The 24,324-nt window shown below is 40.2% G+C and overlaps 1 protein-coding gene across 1 annotated transcript in view; it reads left to right on the top strand.

The window, feature by feature from the left end:
- The first annotated feature begins 18,303 nt into the window (after positions 1–18,303).
- The window catches only part of SYNPO2 (synaptopodin 2), a 198,535-nt gene continuing 192,514 nt past the window's right edge, over positions 18,304–24,324 (top strand). The window contains exon 1 of the mRNA XM_052641749.1: positions 18,304–18,408. Coding sequence (XP_052497709.1) covers positions 18,304–18,408 — 105 coding nt within the window. The remainder of the gene's footprint in view (positions 18,409–24,324) is intronic.

The following is a 24,324-nucleotide window of genomic DNA, read 5'->3' as shown; positions in this document are numbered from 1 at the left end:
AGGCAGCAATCCATGGGCCTGTGCAGCAAGGAAGAAATGAAAGCAAGAAAATGCCTGCCCCTGAGGATTCAATGGTCAGGAAGCCCTGTGATTTTCAACTACGCAGAGGTACAAATTCTAAGGAAAACAAGAGAAATGTAAGCTAAACAAAAGATCACCACTACTTCTTGATTCTTGCAATTTTATTGAGTCACTTTCTTCCCAAATTACTTTTATAAGTCAAAGTAGCCAAAACAAGAGAAACCTCAAAAAGCCACTCACTTTCCTTATAAAAACTAAAAATACCCTACATTTCTCTTTGTTATGATATAATGATTGATATTATTCAAATAAGTGGTTCTAGAAAAATCTGTATGACAGTATGAAAGCATTCTATTCAACGGGAAATTAAAAACAAGCTTAAACTTTACACTGAAATTCAGTGATTTTCTTTTAACTAATTTTCACGTTATGTTCATCTGTGAAGAGATTTAAAATTTTAGCAATTTCACAGATTAGTTAAGACATTTGATTAAAAAAATTCCTATCCTGTTTCAGTGAACCATATGCTCTGTGAAGTTTTTACAAAAAAAATCCAGAAATTTTTCCATCAAAGGCTTTCCACTGTCAAATGCTATCCAATCTACTATTAACTTACCATGCTTTGGCTGGCCTTTGGAGTTATCATTTTTTATTATTTAACATGCGCACCCATCACAATTTATCAAACTCTCAGCTTGATAAGGTTATGATCTATGAAGTTTCTTGGGAAACTGGGTTGCTCTGTCTGGCTGTTACTTTTGCACTAATACTACTAATTCCTTGGAATGAAGAATTTTCTCACATTTGGTGTTTCTTTTGCACTGTTTTGTTAAATTACCCAGTGCCTTTAATGTAGAAACCCAAAGAAGAAATGATTGTCTGTATTTTGTTCCCTCAACGTTTAGAAAAGAATGGGAGATATAGTCTATGAAGGTTGCCTCAAGTTTAGTATAAGATAATAATATAAATGGCTTAATTATATATTTATTAATAAATTATCTTGAAGCCAAGATTTCTTTTAAATTATAAAAATAAAGCCTGTATTTGGGTGTATATCTATAAAGAATAAATTTGTTGAATAAAGAATTTTCATAGATTGCTTTTAGAAACAAAGCAAATTCACATCCTTTATTCAAAACACCACATAGAAGAAAAATAAAGGGAGAATGTCCATTAGTTCTATACAATTGAAGACTCTATGCATCTTTTTTCACACTAACAAGAGGAAACACTAATTTTAAGAATATATACATTTGAAATTCTCAGTGATCTAGAATGATATCTAGCAGCTCAACATAAACAATGGCTTTGCTGGTGAGGAGGCCTTGATGGTCCTGTGGTAGGTTTCACAATCCTCTCTGATAAATCTTTAGGCATCTCAGAATTAGATATTTGCTAACCCAAGGAACAAGAAGATCCAAGGCTACTCACCTGTTCATCGAGGGACTTCTCTAGTGGTTCAGTTATTAGGAATCCGCTGTCCAATGCACGGGACACAGGTCCAGTCCCTGGCCCGGGAACTAAGATTCTGCACGCCGTGGGGCAGCGCAGCCTGTGGGCCACAAGCAGAGAGAGGCCCACAGGCCACAGTGGAAGAGGCCACGCGCTGCAGCAGAGACGCTGACACAGCCTGAAAGAAAACAAATAGTGGTTCTTAAAAGTTATTGAGAGCCATCTGTGTGTTCAATCCTAGGTGCTTGGAATGAAGGTGGGTAACACAGAGTCCCTACCCACAAACAACTCACTAGCCAGTTGTGGGACCAGGTATACATGCAAATCACAATATACAGTATGATATGTGCTGTAATAGAGGCAGAGTCACTATGTTATGGTATCAGAGGAGAATAAAGGGATTATGCTGGGGGTGGTGCTTATGGAACTCTGCCAAAGAAGAAATGATACTTGAGGTGGACTTTGCTGACAGAAGCAGAGAGAGAGAAGAGAAAGAGAAGTAGAAGTAGGTAAGGAGATGGGTAAGGAGGGAAGCAGGAGAGAAGGAGGAAGGGAGGAAAGCTGAAGGTTAATGCAGATCCAGGGAGAGAGAGGCTAACAAGGACACAGAGACTGAAGTAGGCACGGAAGTTAAAAACAAAAACAGAGCAAAACAAAACGATCCAGAAATCCCAGTTAAATAGAGTCAGGAGACCAGAAGGGGGTGCTCTCATGCCCTGGGACAACAGCAGAGCCCAAAAGGAAGAAGACAGGCTGCTCTTCCTGGCAACAATCACCATCGCTCACTATTAGAAAAAGGCAAATAAAAACTACAGTGAGGTATCATCTCGCACTAGTCAGAATGACCATCATTAGAAAAATCTACAAACGATAAATGCTGGAGAGGGTGTGGAGAAAAGGGAGACCTCCTACACTGTTGGTGGGAATGTAAACTGAATGTTCTCTCTGGAGAACAGTGTGGCGGTTCCTTAAAAAACTAAAAACAGAGCTACCATATGACTCAGCAATTCCACTCCTAGTCATATATCCAGAGAAATCCAGAATTCGAAAGGATGCATGCACCCTGATGTTCACTGCGGCACTGTTTACAGAGGACAGAACATGGAAGCCACCTGGATGTCCACTGACAGAACGATGGGTACGGAAGATGCGGTGCACATGTACAGTGGAATATTACTCAGCCACAAAGAAGAATGAAGTAATGCTGTTTACAGAGACACGGATGGAGCTGGAGACTGTCATACAGAGCGAAGTAAGTCAGAAAACCAAATGCTGCATAATATTGCTTATATGCGGGATCTAGAAAAATGGTATAGATGACCTCATCTGCAAAGCAGAAAGAGAAACACAGGCATAAAGAACAAATTTACGGTTATCAAGGGGGCACAGGGTGGGGATGGGACGAACTGGGAGACTGGAATTGACTGATTAATCATAGCCCAGGGCACTCTGCTCAGTGCTCTGTGGTGACCTAAATGCAAAGGAAACCTAAAAACGAGTGGATACATGTATACGTACAACTGATTCACTTTCCTGTATAGCAGAAACCAACATGCTGTTGTAAAGCAATTATACTCCAATAAAAATTAATTTAAAAAATATACTGAACTCAGTCAATTTCTCTCAAACGACTAAAGGCAATGAAGGATGGTGCTGTATTTGTCTGCATTGTTTTGTATCATTTAAGTCAAATGGCCTTGTTGGTTAAAGAATAATGCCAGCGAGTATAATGTTTTAAGAGTATGGACCCAATTCCTGGCTGTACCTATTAGTTTCATTTTTTACAGCCATAGGCTTCCCCTTTCACTATCTCTGCTGCAAAAATATGTACTATTTGTCAAAGTGAATAAATGCATCAGTACAAGCCAGTCATTCATACGGATTTTTTAAAAAAGTGTATTTATTAAAGATGGAAGGAAATGATGTCCCTAGAGCCGTACATGCTAAGTTGTTCAGTGGTGTCTGACTCTGTGACCCCATGGACTGTAGTCCGCCAGGCTCCTCTGTCCATGGGGTTTTACAGATAAGAATACTGAAGTGGGTTGCCATTTCCTCTTCAAAGGGTTCTTTCTGACCCAGGGATTGAATCTGAATCTTCTGCCTCTCCTGCAATGGCAGGCAGATTCTTTACCACTGAGCCACCTTGCAAGCCCTATCCTTAGAGATACTTAAGGTCAAATTTGCCAAAGTGTGGAAAACAAAATGTAGGAAATTTCCATGAATATGTTGTCAGGGCAAGGGCCTAAGGCAAGGGCCACATAACATTCTCTCTTCACTGCTGCTGGGGTAAGATGACTCTAAGTCTGGTTTGCTTTCTCACTGATCCCAGTGTGATCTCTGGCAATTTGCTTCACCTGGCTGTCTTTTTTCCCTCTCCTCTGAGAGTTTAGAAAATGACACTTACTTGGTGGGACTTAATGTTTATAACCACTACAAGATTTTGAAGAGAAAATGATCAAAGATGGAAAAAGTATTGTTCCTTGAACTCATTAGTCAACAAAAGTTGAAATCTAGAAATAAACTACAAACCAGGTTTGATATGTTAGTTTAAGTTTGCATTTAAAACTCTAAATTAAAACATTTACTGTGTTTACATTTAATTCAGTTTGATTGTATGTAATTTCATTCCATGTGTGTTTATTGAGGAGCTATGATTAACTTCAGAAAACTAAAAATCCAGGGCCTGTAGAAATTGTCTCACTAGCCATGTTGGAGGGCAAAGGGGTTCCTCTGGTTGAAGGACAGAAAGAAATCTCCCTGTCTGCTTCAGCAATCCTATTACACACAGATGTGAAGTCCAGCAGGAAAACTGGGGGACAACACAATCAATCCATCAGCAAATATTTCTGAGCTCCTAGTAGGGTGCAGACACAGTTTTAGGTGCTGGAGAATTGGGACTGAAATGAAATCCTTGTCCGGAATGAAACTATAGATGGAACCATGCTCCCTCACAGCCTTATTTCACAGTTCTGTTAAAATGAATGATGTTATTTCTACTAGTCATGGTAATATGTGTGTGTGTGCTAAGTTACTTCAGTTGTGTCCAACTCCTTGCAACCCTACGGGCTGTATCCCATCAGGCTCCTCTGTCCATGGGATTCACCAGGCAAGAATACTGGAGTGGGTTGCCGTGCCTTTTGTCAGGGGATCTTCCCAACCCAGGGATCGAACTTGTGTCTCTAATGTCTTCTGCACTGGCTGGCGAGTTCTTTACCACTGATACCACCTGGGAAGCCCCTTGGTAAGATGGTGAATGGGAAAGCATTCTGAGTCAAAAATTGATTAACCACTACTAATAACAAAACAAAAATAAACCAAGCACCACCTGGATTCCAACACAAGGTTAAGCCTCAGCAGCAAATATCACAGTTTTTCATAATAGCCTTTTCTTTTTCATATTTGAAGAACCTGAGGCTTAGAAAGCTACAGAAAGCAGCTAGTGGGTAGCAGAACAGGGACACAAACCTAGGCCTGTCTTGATTCCAAACATTTATGAGGAGTAATGAAATCCAGTCAGCTGATCATATGCTCTCAGGCTCAATGGTGGCCATTTTCCTGTCTGATTGCTCAGTTATTGCTGGCTGCCTTGCAAATAATTAGCAATTTTCTAGTAAATTTCTCACTTTTGTGGGAAGTCCATTGTACTGACCTTCAGTGAAAAGCTATTTCCTTCTAAAAACTCTCAGCAAGACACCTGCGTTTCCATCCAGAAAGGACCATCTTAAGGAGCAAGGGAGGGATTAAAGGAAAGATTTATTAAGCAGTTACTCATTTAAAATTTGTATAAAAAACAGGCACTTAAAAAACATCTTTTATTTCTCAGGGAAACTTCAAAAGACGAGAATACCAAGGTTCAGAGAAGACAAATGATCTACCCAAGGCTGTGCAGAAAATAGCAGAGTTGGGGTTCGAATCCACACCAGACTCCGGCCTCTCTCTGCTACCTGTCTGCCTCTGGTAGAAGTATACCTCCAGGATCTCGCTTGGTCACATATTTCAAGATCTAAATAAACAATGACAACCGGCACTACTGCACAGACTACGAATACGTAAAACAGGTCTCTGCTCAAATACGACAGGAAGTAGCCAGCCTCTCCATTGTGCGCTTGTGTTCACTCACTCTTGACGACCCTGTGGATGGTAGCCCGCAAGGCTCTTCTGTCCATGGGATTTCCCAGGGAAGAATACTGCAGCAGGAATTTCCTGCTCCAGGGGATCTTCCCGACCCGGAGACGGAACCCGTGTCTCCAGTGTCTCCTGCATTGACAGGCAGATTCTTTACCACTGAGCTACCTGGGAAGCCCTAGCCTCTCTCCCCTCCCCTCTCATACCCCTGTAGCTTTATTTTCCTTCATTGCACTTACCACCTTCTGACATGACGTAGGGTTATTTGTCTTCATTGTCTGTCCCGCGTCCTGGAATACGAGCTTCTAGAGAGAATTCATCTCAGCTGACTTGTTAATTTCCACATCTCTCATGCCTAGAACAGGGCCTGAAATAAATAATAAACATCTATTAAACAAGCTCATTAAAGTAAGATTTTAAAGGCAGGGTAGATAGCAAACCTGTGACAGTTGACAGCACTTAACGGTTTAGTCTCAAAAACATCACTTTGATGCAAAACATGCAGCAATTTGAATTAAATTTTGCTTCTGAAGTTAAAGGTGACTCCCAACTTAAGAAATCACTACTTATTATCTAAAATTTGGCTTCAGGGTAAGGCTTCATTCAAGAACCCTATCAGCATGGTTTATTTTACTTTTTAAGGCATTTTGAATAGCACTTTAGACATTTTGTCATTTGTAAATATAAATGTATCTATTTTAAATATTATTACCTTCCTGATGCCTAAGGGCAAAACAGACATTTTAATTTATCTTGTGAAGATATAAAGTTAGACAGAGGGTGGAAAACCTGATGAAAAATGAAAGATCAGAAGAGAGACAGCTAAATTACAAAAATGAAAAAGCATTAGTTTTGTCTATGAAAAAACCCAAACAAATTAGCTACAGGTATAATGATTAGGTCATTATTATAATCATTTCAAAATCCAGATAAAGAACAACATTGTTACTAACTGTTTGATACACCTCTTTCCCCCTACATTATTTAGTTGAATTCTCTTTGATTTCCTCTTTATATGACAGTAATTTTGTCATATTATTTTTCCAGTAAACTTTAGCAATATTAAATTCAGAGTTTTTATTATTGATAATTGGCTTGCACTATAACCTCATTGCAGGCTTGTGCCCAGAAACATAGGAATTTTGATAAGTTCTGTTTTTCGTAATAGCAAAAAAAGAAAACCCACATGGTGCGTTTATAATTGTGTGTGCTGTATCATCTAGCGTGTTCCTGAAAGGGGATAGCTTCGCATTTGACTAGGCAGCGTTAAGAAACTAACTCCTCACTGACAATGTTTATGTTTAGCTACTGAACAAATTTCCAGACGAATCTGTAGGTGCTGCACATGTCAATCTGTGTTTCTCCTCTACTACCCAAACTTAGGACTTCCCTGGTGGCTCAGAGGTTAAAGTGTCCGCCTGGAATGCGGGAGACCCGGGTTCGATCCCTGGGTCGGGAAGATCCCCTGGAGAAGGAAACGGCAACCCACTTCAGTACTCTTGCCTGGAGAATCCCATGGACAGAGGAGCCTGGTGGGCTACAGTCCATGGCGTCGCCAAGAGTCGGACACGACTGAGTGACAAATTACTACTACCCAAACTTAACAGTGTCAGCACCTTAGAATGGTTGATGTTACAGTAAGACCTCTGGCCCTGTCCTTCAGTGTTTCCACACCAGGCAGACAGGCCTAAGACATGGGGGGAGTGTGCCTCGGAGCTGTTCATTCCTATGCTGGTGCAGCTGGGAACAGCTTGATGTAAATGTGATCGAGAACCACATAAATATATTCCATCAAAACCAAGCTGAACAAAGCTCCCACTCATCTTCCCTTTAGCTGGATTTCAGTAATGTTCCATCACTACATGGAGGGGGAGTTGGTGTGAAAAGAGATCACAATCTTCACCGAATTCAGATCAAGTATTTTTCTCTGGCAGATTTTACAAAAGCATGTGAGTTCATTGCTGGTGTTCCTCCCGGGACTTTGGAAGGGATCTTGGAAGGGAGGGTCCTGAGTTTCAGCTTCATTAACTTCATGTTAGATTCTCCAGTAATGGGTTCACATCTATTGCACTTCAGCCACACTAACCTCCATCTTTCTCTCTCTCTCATTTTTTTTTTTTGCACTGATCAGGCATATTTTTGCTCTTCCTCCCACTCTTCCTGCCTTTCAAATAACTGTCCCCTTATGCTTTGCGTCTCAGCTCAGGGAAGCCTTTTCTGGTCTCCTGTGTGTATCATCCCGTTACTCAGCCATGCCACTCTGTTCCTCTCTCTCTCTCTCTTTTTTTTTTTAGCTCTCATTTCTGTTTGAAGCTAATGTGTTTGTTTACTTGTCTTTTGTTTACTTACTTACTTACTTGTCTCCGGTAAAATGCAGGTGCAAGAGAGCAGGAATTTTGCCCAAGATGCTTACAGCTACACCACCTAAACCTAGAAGAGCATCTGGCCTTATTCACTGAAATGATTTTTGAATGAATGAACAACCTATAAGCTCAAAAGTGCATAAATATCTTTTTAATTAGCTCAAGAATATAAAAACAACTCCAGTCCTCCATTTCACCAGGTTGGAAAACCAATCTCAGGTACTATTAGGGCCCCTTCCTCCTTGGGATTTGCAAAGGTGATAGGGCTGCCCTGGTGACTCAGACAGTAAAGAATCTGCCTACAATACAGGAGACCCAGGTTTGCTCCCTGAGCCGGGAAGATACTCTGGAGAAGGGAATGGCTACCCACTCCAGTATTCTTGCCTAGAGAATTCCATAGATAGAGGAGCCTGGTTGGGCTACAGTCCATGGGATAGCAAACAGCCGGATACGACTGAGCAAATAGCACTTAGTATTTAACAGAGGAGCAGGTTATCAGTCTCTGCCTTCTCTGATCATTGAGCTGTCTATGGTCTTGGCCTTAATTCCATGCTTGGTGTCAAGATTAGGACATAGACAGGTACAGACAGAAGACCATGAGAAGACGCTTGGAGAAGACAGCCATCTCTAAGCAAGCAGACAGGCCTTAGAAGGCTCTGCTGAAACCTTGATGTCGGACTTCAAGCCTCCAGAACTATGAGAAAAAAAGTGCCTGTTCTTGAAGCCACTCAGTCTGTGGGGCTTTATAATAGAGTCTTAGTAAACTACTCCCTGAGGCCATAAGGCTGGGCGAGGCAGCAACTCTTGGCCTTGTGTGAAAGCAGGAGTTGCCAGTGTGTATCTCTTTAGTTCTGCAGCCCTGCATGATGGGACTTCAAATCACCAGCAGTAGCAACAGAGGTGGTTTCTCCCCAGACCACATTCAGCAAGGGCAGGCACATAGAAGCGCAGGGAAAATGCCTTTAGGAGGCCCTGGAGTGTCTTTCCACACGACTCCTTCTTGCCTCCACTGGAATGTTGCAGAGCCCAACACCACCTGCTCACTTGGTATTTCACAGACGTGCATTCCAGCAAACAACACAAATGCTCAAGTGGCAGCAGGCCCTAGCGGGGTCAGCAGATGATGCATTAGTAATTCTCCAGTAGTCAGCGAGTTGCATAACTGCTAAACATGAGTTAACAAATGTTTATGCTTCATATCGATTATGTGTATACCTAATAACTGTAACTAATTCCAACCAGCATGTTTCCTCCAGAGGTTAAGAACAATCATTTGAAAAGATCTTACTGTCTTTGTCTGGGATATTAATTTCTTCTCAGATACACAATCTTATGTCTAATCGTTGTCAGTCATTTTTTTGCAGGGAGAAAAATAAAACAAAGCAACAATAACAAAATGCATTGTTTCAAAGCTCTAAAATTTAACACTGATTTTGGAGGGTATAATTTTTAGTGACAGTTCCAAATAATGATTGTACCTGTGGTAAAATGATTTTGTTTGTTTAAAAATGTAGAAGCTATAAGGTAAATCTCATTTTTGATAATTCATTGACATTACCTTACATTTTTCCTTAAAATTATCTTTTAATTTTTTTCTGTTTCAGATAATCTGCTACTATCTGAAATGCAAAAAAAGGGAGATTTATTAGCAAAACCATAAAGTAGCAAAATGATATAGTCAGCAGACATCATGAGTCATAGTATTTCATTCCTTGACAGTACAGTCAAATGCCCTCCAGTGTTTCGGAAAATTCAAATGCCTAAAACTGTCTTTTTTTATATGTTTAACTCCATCTTCATTGTCCTAAAGTATACACACACACACACACACACACACACACAGGCACAAGCACACACACACACACCATTTTTACAATGTATGCTTTTTGAAAATGAAACTTTTATTTTTATTTTTTCCTTTTAATATATATATATTTTATTGAAGTATAGTTGACTTACAATGTTTCAAGTGTACAGTAAGGTGATTCAGTCATACATATGCACATATATTACTTTTCGGATTATTTTCCATTATGGGTTATTACAAGATATTGACTATAGTTCCCTGTTCTTTTTTTTTCTTTGTATATATATTTTTAATTTTAATTTTTACTTTATTTTACTTTACAATACTGTATTGGTTTTGCCATACATTGACACGAATCCACCACGGGTGTACATGCTATCCCAAACATGAACCCCCCTCCCACCTCCCTCCCCACAACATTCCTCTGGGTCATCCCCATGCACCAGCCCCAAGCATGCTGTATCCTGCATCAGACATAGACTGATGATTCGATTCTTACATGATAGTATACATGTTTCAATGCCATTCTCCCAAATTAAACTTTTACTATGTATTTATCCTATAAGGATTTTCATCCATGTGGTTTCATTTGGTGAATCATTCATTTCATTTAACTCACATAAATACATAGTTAGTTACCCAGTCGTGTCTGACTCTCTTCGACCCCATGGACTGTAGCCTGCCAGGCTCCTCTGTCCATGGAATTCTCCAGCCCACTGGAGTGGGTTGCCATTTTCTTCTCCAAGGGATCTTCCCAATGCAGGGATTGGAGCTGGGTCTCCTGCATTGCAGGCAGATTCTTTACCAATGAGCTACTAGGGAAACCCTGGTAACATAAATATGATAGCTAATGTTGTAAGATGCCTGCTACTTTTTTAAAAAGTCCCTTTAATAATCACCAGGTCTTGGTGGCTCAAAAGGAAAGAAAACTTGAGTTTGGCGTAAATAGTGAAATCATGGTGCATTTTTCTAGTTTTGGTTATTCTAAATTTCACATAATTTTACAATAATGTTGTGAAATAATAAAAAAATACATATTAGCCATTGTTCCCAGTTCCTGACACAGAGCTCCTAAAAACCCTTGTCATTTCCTAAGTGATAAGAACACTAGGTGTGTCTCCTGTTCTAATATTGGCCTTTGACCTCTGTCCCTCCCACAGAGCTCCTAAAACCCTCGCAATTTTCTGGGTGATGGGAGTGCCTTTGATTTAAGCAGGTGACATTGGGCTAGCTCCTGTATGGCTCCTGATTGAGGGCTGGTTGCAGGAAAGACCGAACCATGATCAGAAGCTTGGAATTTTTGGTCACGCCCCACATTCTCTTGAGAAGCCAGGGGGCTGAAAGTGGAGTTAATGATTGATCATGTCTATGTGATGTAGCCTCCATAAAATCCCAAAAGGATGGGGCCTGGGGAGCTTCCAGGTAGGGGAACGCATGGAGATGCTAGGAGGGTGGTGCCCCTAGCACAGGCCGTGAGAGCCCCTGCCCCTTTCCACATGCCCTCGCTTCACTACCCATCCCTCCCTCTGTTCATCTGTAGTCTTTATCACATATCCGTTAATAAATTGGTAAATGTAAGTAAGTGTTTACCTGAGTTCTGGGAGCCACTCAACAAATTAATCAAACCCAAGGAGGGGGCTGTCCTTGGAAACTCTAATCTATAGTCAGTTGGTTTGACGCACAAGCAAGAACACAGGATTGCAACTGGCATCTGAAGTGTGTGTGAGTGAGGGTAGGGGGACAGTCTTGTGGGACTGAGCGCCTTATCTCCTGGTAGATAGTGTTAGAATTTAGTTGAATTCTTGGACACCCTGCTGGTGTCCTGAGATTTGCTTGTTGGTGGTGTGGGGGGCCACCGCCCCACAGACACACTTCGGAATTGTGATCAGAAACCAAAAGAATTGTTTGCTCACAAACAGCTGAGAAAAGAAAAGATACAAAAAGGCAAAGGAGAAAAAGAAAGACATACCCATTTGAATGCAGAGTTCCAAAGAATAGCAAGGAGAGATAAGAAAGCCTTCCTCAGTGGTCAATGCAAAGAAATAGAGAAAAGCAATCAAATGGGAAAGACTAGAGATCTCTTCAAGAAAATTAGAGATACCAAGGGAACTTTTCATGCAAAGATGGGCACAATAAAGGACAGAAATGGTATGAACCTAACAGAAGCAGAAGATATTAAGAAGAGGTGGCAAGAATACACAGAAGAACTGTACAAAAAAGATCTTCATGACCCAGATAACCATGATGGTGTGATCACTCACCTAGAGCCAGACATCCTGGAATGGGAAGTCAAATGGGCCTTAGGAAGCATCACCATGAACAAAGCTAGTGGAGGTGATGGAATTCCAGTTGAGCTATTTCAAATCCTGAAAGATGATGCTGTGAAAGTGCTACACTCAATATGCCAGCAAATTTGGAAAACTCAACAGTGGCCATAGGACCGGAAAAAGTCAGTTTTCATTCCAATCCCAAAGAAAGGCAATGGCAAAGAATGTTCAAAGTACCACACAATTGTACTCATCTCACACGCTAGTAAAGTAATGCTCAAAATTCTCCAAGCCAGGCTTCAACAGTACGTGAACCGTGAACTTCCAGATGTTCAAGCTGGATTTAGAAAGGCAGAGGAATCAGAGATCAAATTGCCAACATCCGCTGGATCATGGAAAAAGCAAGAGAGTTCCAGAAAAACATCTATTTCTGCTTTATTGGCTATGCCAAAGCCTTTGACTGTGTGGATCACAACAAACTGGAAAATTCTTAAAGAGACTGGAATACTAGACCACCTGACCTGCCTCCTGAGAAATCTGTATGCAGGTCAAGGAGCAACAGTTAGAACTGGACATGGAACAACAGACTCTTTCCAAATCGAGAAAGGAGTACGTCAAGGCTGTATATTGTCACCCTGCTTATTTAACTTATATGCAGAATACATCATAAGAAATGCTGAGCTGGATGAAGCACAAGCTGGAATCAAGATTGCCAGGAGAAATATCAATAACCTCAGATATGCAGATGACACCACCCTTATGGCAGAAAGTGAAGAAGAACTAAAAAGCCTCTTGATGAAAGTGAAAGAGGAGAGTGAAAACGTTGGCTTAAAACTTAACATTCCGAAAACTAAGATCTTGGTATCTGGTCCCATAACTTCATGGGAAATAGATGGGGAAACAACAGAAAAAGTGACAGACTTTATTTTTTTGGTCTTCAAAATCACCGCAGATGGTGACTGCAGCCATGAAATTAAAAGATGCTTGCTCCTTGGAAGAAAATTCATGATCAACTAAGCATACCAAAAAGCATACTAAAAAGTAGAGACATTACTTTGCCAACAAAGGTCCATCTAGTCAGGGCTATGGTTTTTCCAGTAGTTATGTGTGGATGTGAGAGTTGGACTATAAAGAAAGCTGAGTGCCTAAGAACTGATGCTTTTGAACTGTGGTGTTGGAGGAGACTCTTGAGAGTCTCTTGGACTGCAAGGAGATCCAACCAGTCCATCCTGGGGGAAATCAGTCCTGAATATTCATTGGAAGGACTGATGCTGAAGCTGAAACTCCAATACTTTGGCCACCTGATGTGAAGAACTGACTCATTGGAAAAGACCCTGATGCTGGGAAAGATTGAAGGCAGGAAGAGAAAGGGACAACAGAGGACTGATTGGTTGGGTGGCATCACCAACACAATGGATATGAGTTTGAGTAAGCTCCAGGAGTCGGTGATGGACAAGAACGCCTGGTGTGCTGCAGTCCATGGAGTTGCAAAGAGTCAGACATGACTGAGCAACTGAACTGAAGTTCACTGTAATGCTTTATTTTTCTCCAAAATTTAAAATGTTACTATATTATTCATGATGAAGAATAGCTTCTGTTTTTGAATAGTTGGAAAGGGATCATAGGCATTAGCTCAAAATAGAAAGTAAAAATTATATTTGAGTGAAAAATTAAATTAGAAAAATAGAAAAGGCTTAAACTAGGCATAGGTGACCAATGTAAAATGATGGCAGAATAAGTCATTCCTAATGGAATATTTTTGCTTCATAATATGTCTTCCCAGTTGATGTTAGGCTCAGAAATCTTAATGTGCTATCCAAATTGGGAAAGACAGTATAAATATTATTAGCGGAATAAAAACCAAATGAATGAACGAAGGAAGAGTAGAGCATCTGGTACAGTCTTAAGTAATTTAAAAGGTTCAGAAGTAGAGTCAGTCTAAGAAGATCATTTTCAAAACCACTTAAGACACATTTTTCCCTTAAAATATGCATTTTGGTCTTGACATAATTCTTACATCCCAAATAAAATTAAGAGCTGACTTATGTGGTTTTTGACCAGGGCTCTGTTTCCATTCCTCTACTAGTATCTCATTTTTACCCCACTGGCCTGGGATTTAATTTTACCCTCCTTGCAAGTTACTAAGCTACCTTGTTACTGTTTCATGGATGCTGAAAGCAGACGTGAAACTCTGGGGTGGAGACAAAGAGCTTCACTTCGAGGATGCAGCAAGCAGTATGAATATCAGCCTGTTGACACCAGTGAATCTTGCCTCAGACTCCACAGGGTCGATGTGGTATGACCCAGATGGATGTTACACACACAGTAAGTTTGTGTAACGGCTAAGGAACACTAAAGTTAATGAGTCCATTGCTATTATTTTGTTTTTGGCTAACAATCAGCTAGCTAACTTGCTCTTTGTGCAAGGCTTGGAAATTACCACATTTCTCAAGCCTGCATGCTGCAAACACAACCCTGAGCAACAGCTCAGGAAAAGAAGCATTAGGATCTCGAGTTCTGACACCTAGAAAGATATAAAGGAGCCTAGTGACCCTTGGAGGACTCTCCCACCACCACCTGGTGGATTTTCATCCTCATCCTGGGTTCCACTACTGCTGTCAATATCCACGAAGGGTGGACATAGCTCCTGATAGCTACCTGGAAAAGCCTTGAGCTTCCCTCTGGCTGGACCACATACAAATTAATCACTGGGGCCAGAGGACTGTCCTTGACTTAGGCCTAGATTTGCACCCATTCCTGAACTAATCTCTATGTTAAGGAGGAAGATTACTCTTATTACTTAGATCATCCATGCTGGCTGCAGTGGGAGGATCAGTTTTACCCAACTTGATAGCTATCAGTGGGGAAGAGCAAAATGTTAGGTGGCAGCCATTACCTGTTTTACATGGTCTCTAAATGGCATAATTCAAGAATTCTTCTCTATTTCAGGTTTTGAAAGTCAAATGAAGAGGAGAGAAAGAAAAAAATTAGAACTCATTGGCCTTCTTTTCTATGCCTTTATTCTGGGATATCATAACTATTTTTTCATTGTATTCATAATAATTGAGCACCAATTAGGTGTCAGGAACTGTATTAGACTTGGGGATACAATTCAGAAATGACTCCTAATCTCACAGGCTAATAATCCAGTAAAGGACTCATTTTAAGAGACCATTAGGATGAGATGGAAAAATACAGAGTGATGGTAACGCATAGAGGGAGCCTCTCACCTGGACACTGAGGGGGAAGGTTAGGAAAAGACTCCTGGAGAATATGATATCTAATCTGAAGCCAGAGGATGAACAGAAGTTATCAGGTGAGCTGTGTGTGGGTGAGGACCAGAGAGCTTGGAAGAATGCCTTGGGAGATGGAAAAACAGAGCTAGTTAGAGAAACTGACTGCAATCCTGTGTGTCTGAATCATAAAATTCAAGGTGAGAGAAGAGGCAGAAGTGAGGAGTGGGAGGCAGAAAGTGTTACCTATGTAAAGGAAACTTGACTCTTCTAAGAAACCTTAAAGACAAAAAAAAGAGGGAAAACAAGGTAGATGTTGCATTTCAGTAATTTCACACTGGCTATATAGAGTGAAAAATGAATTGAGGAGGAAGCAAGGCCAGGACAGAGAGATTAGTTAGAAGACTGTTGAAATCCAGCACAGAGACAGAAGTAATTCTATCAGTGAAAACTGGATGAAGGCACAGATTTGCAATCTATTTATTAATAGAAGTTAGATCTGTAGGTCTTAATGAGTAATTGGATGCATGAGATGAGAATAAGGAAATATTGAAGGCCTGGAGATAGGGTAGTGTAGCCAAGATAAAAACAGATATTTTTAATTCGAGTAGGCAAAGGTTCAAATCCTAATTACATGTAGCTTCTAACGCTGAGCTAATTACCAGCAAAAAGGAGACATTGATAACTACCTAGAAAAGCTGCTTTGAGGATAAACATGCAAAGAAATAAAATACTATATGTCAAGTTTCTGACATAGAATAAATCTTTAATAAATTATAGCAACATGTCAGTTCCTATTTCTCTGTCTGAAAGAACTGGTTGGATGGAAACACTTCATTCAATGCAGTCAGGAGTTGCTGGCTGCAAGTAACAATAAACTGGACCCACAGCAGTTTTTAAAAGTATGGGTTATTTTTCCTGCGCAATAAAGAGAACTGGAGATGGATAGTTACTGGCATTAACTTGGTCAGCACTGGAATCTTTGCTGTTACTCTTGGCTTTACCTCATAGTCACAACAGGGCTGCCCCAGTTCCAGCCTCCAGCATCATATTTACTTTTAAGTCAGGGTTGAAGAGCCATGCATAAGAGAAAGGTTATGGGTTAGTTAATTATCCTGGGATGGGGGACACAGGAGGAGAAGACAGAAGTTTGAGAATAAATAACAAACTTGATTTTGAATATATTGAGTTTTAGGTTTCTGTGATATATTCACATAGAAAGAGGTTTATTAGGCAGTTGGATACACAGGCCTGGAGTTAAGGAAAGATATCTGGGATTGAGGGGGAAGGTTAAGTTCTGTGGGGTGAATGAGAGAATCCATAGGAATGGTGTACAGTGAGAAAACACAAGGACCAGGACACGGCCCTGGCACAGAACACCAACATTTAATGGCTGAGTAGTAGCCAAGAAGTGCCCAAAGTGAGACAGGAGTGTTTAGGGAGGCAAGAGCAGAGCCAAGAGCATGCTGTGTCCTGGAAGCCCAAAAGAGAAAACAGTTTAGGACATTCCTGTTGTGGGGACAGAAGCTAGACTAGAGTGGGTGAGGAGTGGAAGAGAGGAGGAAACAGAAAGAACAAGCGTAAAAAAAGTTTTTTGCTTTCTCTTTTGTTCTCAGAGTTCCTATTTTAGGATGTCAGTACTTGCAAACTTCTTTTTTTTTTAAAAGAAAGATGTTGGTAAAGTCAATTAACCTTTCCAAAGAGAAGCAAACTTGGAATGAGAGTCTGGTCCCCATGACCTTCGGAGGGTCTCTTCCGGCGCCAACGATTTCTGATTACATGGTGATCAGACACAAAATCATTTGGCATGTTTAGGTTCTGGGAGCAGAGCTGTGTAAATGCTCATTGTATGATGCTTCCGAGTAATGAAAAAGGCAGAGACTGGAAGTCAGTGGTCTGGTGGCACATGTAATGCTAACTTTCCCAGGCTCTCCTTTATTTAGTGTGTTTTTATATGGAATGTCATGGAAAATAAAAGTATTATGGGAAAATAAAACCGTTCCATTTGGACAGTTTTTGGTAGGTCATATTCAGATTCAAAACATTAAACTATTTTGGGCCACATATAAAATCAAATTTATATTGGGCCACCCAGACTCAGAACACTTGATGAAAGACTATATAAAAATAAGAAACCTGTATGCAGTGACACTGTATGCAGTTAGCTGACTATTCAGGTTTAAGAAGTTTCCTTCCTGTTGAGGAAGGAAGAAAATGAAACACTGTTTAAATTAAAAGCAAATCATGCAATAGATGTAGTTATAAGAATGTAGCTTCCGGGGCTTCCTCTCTCCCTCTCTCTGCCTCTCTTAAGTACCAGTTCGGAAAAGTGCTTTTCGGAGTACAAGGTTTTTGTTTTCGTTTCTTAAAAATAAATATTTTGCTTTCTTTTATTTCCTGCACATTAGTTCTGCAGGCTGCAAACAGCAGAGCTAAGAAAAATAATAGTTTTTTTAAACTCCCTTTTGTCTGTTTCCATCATTACTGCGGTAATTCTCAAAACATTTGTTTGAGGGAATCTAATCATCTAGTACAACCCTTAGAGCTCATATTTTAGGATGTCACTTGTGGCCTGGAGAGCAAAACCTTCATATGTCCTCTACTATTTATAGAATTATTCAATGTAAGTGTTTCTCTCTTTTTTCATTTGAGGGCTGGGATTTAATCCGTTAGAGCTGGAGAACTTTTGCTCCCATCCCCACCCCCACCCCCCTCCATCTCGCCGCAAAATGGGGACTTTATCTTGTGTGTGAGGCTCTTCCCATTCCCTGAAGGTGGGCTGAGCAAAGCAGCGTGACGCAGGAGTGGGCTGTGTCCTTGATGCCTCTAGCGCCTCTGCCGCCCGGTGAATGATCCCATTAGCGGCGCAAATTCGAAGCGGCAGCCCGGGCAGCGGCGGCGGCTGCAGCGGAGGCTCCGTGCGCCCCCAGTGCTGCCTCCTCGGCGCGAGCCCGAAACTGAGCACAGAGACTCAACCGCACCCAGACTCCGTCTGTCTTTTCAAGCTCTTCATGCTACCCGACTGAAAGAAGAAAATGGGCACGGGGGATTTTATCTGCATTTCCATGACCGGAGGGGCGCCCTGGGGGTTCCGACTGCAAGGTGGCAAGGAGCAGCAGCAGCCCTTACAAGTCGCTAAGGTAGGACCACCAAAGATGGGCTCTCACATCTTGTTCTGGGCTGGGAGAGAAGGGATAAAAGCCACTTGTTGATGGTTTATTCAAGCTCTAATTCAGAGGTCTCTATATTAGTTTGATTTTGATGCTGACACTGAATTCTTCTTGGATGTGGGTTTTTTTTTTTTCCTTCAGAAAAACTTTGGAGAGTAACATACAGCGCATATGTAATTAATCAGTCATTAATGGGGTGGGGAAAGAGTGCTATATTTTATCAGCTGAAGAAAAGCCTAGTTAATCAGCTGCTTCTCTGGCAACCAGCAAGACACTTGGGAACGTTTCTTCTCCGCAGTCTTAGAAGCCACAGTTGTTACTGTTTCGTGTCCCTTTACTTGGCTCTGGCTGAGGAGAAACGCTCAGCTCAGTGTAACCAATTGGCTTGGCCATTTGGGGGGCTCTTATGAAGTATTGTTAATGACATTAATCATACAGCATCCATGAAAAGGCCAGCTTGGGGCAATAATTTTTTAAAATATGAAGATCTCATAAATTTATTTGAAAGCATATTCTTTTAAGGATTTGGCTAATAAATGCAAAATTCTAAGTACCCCGGTCCATCATGTACATTCATCTTGTTAAGTGCTCAAAATAAAATTCAGAGACACTGGAAATATATTGTAAATAACTTAGAGGTGAACTTTGAAATGCATCTAATAATGGTTTAAAATATTTTCGGTGTTTTTATTTCTGTTAGATTGCTTTCTTTCTTGGCTCAGTACGCTTACCAGTTTGTTTGAGGCGATCCGGTATTGTCTAATTGTTATTCAGCTAAAACCAATTTTAAAATACATGAGAAAAAGCAGATTTTACCCAATTTTAATACTAAATTGAAGTACCTAGGAAAGAACATGTTTGATTAATTTTCTATTTTATACTTACATTAAAAATGGATCTAGATCCTCATGAAATATATGGACCATAGGCCTTTGTAGTTATTCTTCTTTTCCTTTGGCTTTTTTTTTTTTAATTTATGTTCACTGTGAAGAAAAGAGTTTCTTTGAAATTTTCTGCACCCAGGCTTCCTCAGAAAATCCTTTCAAAATGTGATGGTGGAATCCTGCCACCTAGTGAAAATTTCAAACATCAAGGATGAAGCATAAAAGGGCAGATGAAAAGCAGACATTTTTAGAACTGAAAAGTTTCTCAGAGATCCCCAGTTCAACCTGCTAATTTTAGATAAGGAAAGAACCTTCGGAGGCTAAGTAACCTGCCTCGGGCCTTTGATCTTAACGTTTGGAACTGGCAGAGTGATTAAAAGGTACAAAGGTTGTTGGTTTCATTGTTTTTCTTTAGGAGTCAACGGTAGGCAACATCAGACAAAATATTAATGCCTAATTCAGCGTATGTAGAATTCATGAGCCCGAAGTGGATTTGTCCCGAGTCTAGAATAGCAGTTGGCCGGCTCCTTTCACTGAGATTTGGGTTCTAATTCCAGCTCTGATCTAACACGCAGTCGGTCCTGAGACAGATCACTCTTCCTGACTCACTTGGGGTGTGTGTGTGTGTGTGTGTGTGTGTGTGTGTAGAAGAAGAAAGAGACAAAGATTTTGAGTGGGGTGGGAAAGAGGAGAAGTACGTTGGAAACTGGACGCTACCATTAGTGAGGTTCTATTTGCTCGAATTTTCTACAGCCCTATTAGTAATACAATTTTAGAATCACTTGCCAACCAGTTAAAATGCGGGGACAGAAGTGGCTAGAAGCTATGATTCTTGTTTGCTCTTTCATAGCCACACCTACAAAATAGAATGGGTTTTCCTCAGTTCTTGATGTGCTTATTTCAAAGTGGCACCACTGAGTGGCGATTTTTTGAAGAACTGAAGCAAATTGCTCATGAAGGGTACTTTGGAAGTGTTTCTCTGCTGAAAGATCTCTATTATCAGGATTCAGAGAGGCTGTTGTTTGAATAAGGGTCAAAAAATTCATTCTTGCTCTTCCCAAAATCATCTTTCCTCAAATATCTAGGAACTATATTTTTAGTTTTAAAAAGGTCATTATAAGAAAGCATCAGGATGTGTGCTTTAATTTTTTTAGTTTGTGTTACTATAAAGTTACTGACTTAAAATATTATGAAAGCACCTGGATGTTTGCCTTAACTGTTTTGTGTGTGTGTGTGTGTGTGTGTGTGTGTGTAAAAGAGAGAGATAATCTATAATTTTTTTCCACATGTAAAAAGTGACCAGAGAGCCTTCTAGCTGCTGCTGCTGCTAGGTCATTTCAGTCATGTCCGACTCTGTGCGACTCCAGAGACGGCAGCCCACCAGGCTCCCCCATCTCTGGGATTCTCCAGGCAAGAACACTGGAGTGGGTTGCCATTTCCTTCTCCAATGCATGAAAGGGAAAAGTGAAAGTGAAGTCGCTCAGTCACATCCACCTCTCAGTGACCCCATGGACTGCAGCCTACCAGGCTCCTCCACACATGGATTGTCCAGGCAAGAGTACTGGAGTGGGTTGCCATTGCCTTCTCCGAGAGCCTTCTAAAGAAGACATAATTTTTAAATTACTGTAGCAATGCCCACTTTTGTTGGTCTGGTTTTATACTTAATTAAAACTTATTATATTTATGACTAGCATTATTTGCCCTAGAAAAGCCTTGGAACAAAGTGCTTGTCACTCTCTATGTTATCAAGGCCATGGCCTCAGTGGGATCACTGTTTTTCATTCAAAACATGAAGTCAGCTTGATTCCAGTAAAGGTCTCTCTCTCATTGAGATCAAGGTAATGTATATGTTGCTTGATTTTCTCCTTTTCCAAGGAATGGTGAAAACTTACTAGAACCAAGTTACCTCCAAGTAGGAGGATATGGAGGAAGGAGATAGAAACGCTAAGGAGGGAATGATTGCTGGCAACAAAAATTCTCAGTTTTGAAGAACATGCAGAGGAATAATTTGGGAATTGAAGAGAATATTTTCAAAGAAAAGAAAATTTCAGACAGTGCTTAAATGGGTGCCTTTTAAAATGGGTATACCACAAAGAGGCTCTATAGATAACAACAACAAATTTTTGGTTCATTGTAAATACCTAGTATTTAGATTTTCAATAGTTCTATATAGAATGAAAATTTAGCAAGCTGAAATAGCAAAAGAAAAACTAGTCTAATATTATTAAGAATAATCAGAAATTTAATAGCTTTATAATTCCCAGTAAATATCCTCCTAGTGACATGTCTAGTCATTTTTGAAAGATATTCAAATGTTTTTAGTATTTGGCTGGCTGGCTGAACTGTAGGTGAACCTCAACTTTCAAAGATCACTATAGAAAGATTAAAGATAAAATTTTTCATTGCTATTGAAACTCAAGGCCATAAAATTCTGTTTTGATTTCAAGATAAATTGAATTTCTAAAAGGCCCAAAGAATCAGTAACATTGTCCAGGTTTTTAAATGTGCATATATCTTTTTATTTATGTTCTAAATACATGTGATGGGAAGCAAACATTTCTAATACACTGTAGTAAGACAGTACTCTTGCAAGGTATATTTCTAAGAGATCACCCACAGAAAAAAATTTAACGTAAAACCCCACTGTGTGTGTGCAGGTGTCCTTATAAAAAGTCTGTTAGCACTTTTACTTTACAAAACTCTATTTTTTGGAACATGTACTTACATGGCATGTCCCTGGACATACTCTTGGAAAATCACTTCAGAATATTGCCACATAAAGAAACAGGGAGAAGTTTTTGTTTTGCAAACAAATCTTATGAACCATTTAGAAGTAACTCACATTTTGCAAATAAAGAACAAAAAATGTTTAGACTGTTTATTCTTCATGAGTTTTAATGTTTAGAAATGGAAGCTTTCTTCAAAAGTATAGACCACTATGGTACTTATTAAAATGAATTTTAATTCAGAGTTTCAAATAACCATTAAAATTTAGATAACAAATTACAATCATCCGTTTTATGAGGTTGAGTTGGAGTTAATGATTCTTAGCTATTATTGTATATCCTCTTTTTAAATGTCTGAATATAAAGTGTTTAGGCAAAGCACATTCAAATACGTAATTCATATCCCTTAGTGCTATCAGTGAGATATCAAAATGCTTCAAATAGAATAAATTCAAGAAACACAGTGATTTCGAAAGGGAAAAATAGGAAATATTTGATGTTTGAATATGTACCTTTTGGGATAAATCCTCCTTACTACATATGGAAAGCTAGGGATATCTTTATTAGTAAATATGACTGATCACTGAATTTTTATTGATGTTTTGAGCACTTTCAAGAAATTTTAAAAACATCTATACTTATAGAAATCCATGCACTCTAGCTAGACCTATTAAGCAGATGTTACATAAAATTTTTATTTTGGACTTGCATGTTTTAAGACAGATCACTCTTGAAAGACAATGAGATAAAATAATGACCGTGACTGTGCATGAACTTTGCCATTATCTAGACAGAGTCCATATGGAGCTCACATTTATCCTGTGCCAGGAACCGTTCCAGGTGCATCCTTGATAGGCTATCTTCTTTGTCATTGCAGTTGGTGGCCTGCCTAGTGCCTGTATGAACAGTGGGGTGGAGGTAGGGAGAGGCAGGTAGGGAAGTAAAACTGGAGAAAGATGGAGCGGAGGGTGGGGGAGGGAAAAGGAGAGAGAAGAAGAGACAGAGATAGAGCGAGAATGAATGGACAAGTAGGAACTTCCATTCCTCTGGATGAATTCTTCCATTTCCTCTGGATGAATGACTGTCACAGAAAGGCGTTGGTGGGACTTGAGCCATCTTGCTTGGCCTACCTAGAAAGGTCAAACTCTTAGCCAGGGCCTGCAGGAGCAGGCTGGCATCTTGAGAAACTACTTGGGCCTTGGAAGGGACAGAGAAGTGTTGGGCGGGAGCCCTGTTTCTTCTGTCAGGGAACCGTGCAGGGTGAAAGCCTCCCAGCTCCTAGAAGAAAGCACACAAGTGTCCCAGCGTTTGGACACCAGCTGCAGAAAGGACAGTGATGGCCACTCGACATTAACCAAAGAAGTACAAAAACCCGCAAAGAGAAATGCTGCAACGTTCACTTGTGAATAAATGGATCTACCTTCCCCCTCCTGCTTCAGTCTTCCTTCCTGCCTTCAACCTGGGAGGAGTAGGAGGGAAGTTGGTAGAGCGCAGACAACACTCTCTGCCTCATGCCAAGCCCTGGAGCCAGGAGCCAGCTACTGTGCTTTGGGAGAGAGCTTAGAGATAGATGTTAGATCAAAGCTGTATTTGGACTACACTGTTTTAATAACCAAAAGCCACCAAAAAGGCATGGGATCTGACCAAAGAATTATTAAGGGAGGGATTTGGCTTTATGGTAGTTGAAAACAGTTACTGAAAGAAATAAAATAGTTTCATGTTTATAACCAAATGAAAGACACTCCTCAAAAACATCGATTCCGTAACTCAGGTTGATCTTATCAATCACACGTACTTGATGTATGTTAGCTTGGAAACTTATCACCAATTGGGACTTCCCTGGCAGTCCAGTTGTTAAAGAACAGTCTATCATTTAGTAATGCTGAAAATTGCAGTGACTTCAGTACAGAATTGTATCAAATAGAATGTCACCTATCTAAGATTTGATCTTTAAAACCATTTGAAATGATTTCTTCTTTTATTGGGCCTGAGGACAAGGATTACAGGAAATGCATCTCTGAGCTAACGTGCAATGAGAGACAAGACTGGAAAGGGAACTGGCTTACTCGTAAATAAACCTGAAAAATACATGGCCTCCAATGTTTATTGTGTCTGTTCTAACAGATTCATGAAGAAACCAAATGCCATGAGGTTTTCGTAAAAGGAAACGGAGAATGCGTGTGTCATCTTCATTAAACAATCTGAAAGAATAAACAACTTCATGAAGTTAAAAGCTTATCTGAGAAACAGAAATAACATTAGATCTTTGGGGGATA

The sequence above is a fragment of the Budorcas taxicolor genome, chromosome 6 (genome assembly GCF_023091745.1).
Source record: "Budorcas taxicolor isolate Tak-1 chromosome 6, Takin1.1, whole genome shotgun sequence".
NCBI lineage: Eukaryota > Metazoa > Chordata > Mammalia > Artiodactyla > Bovidae > Budorcas > Budorcas taxicolor.
This window is presented reverse-complemented; position numbering and strand designations above follow the sequence as displayed.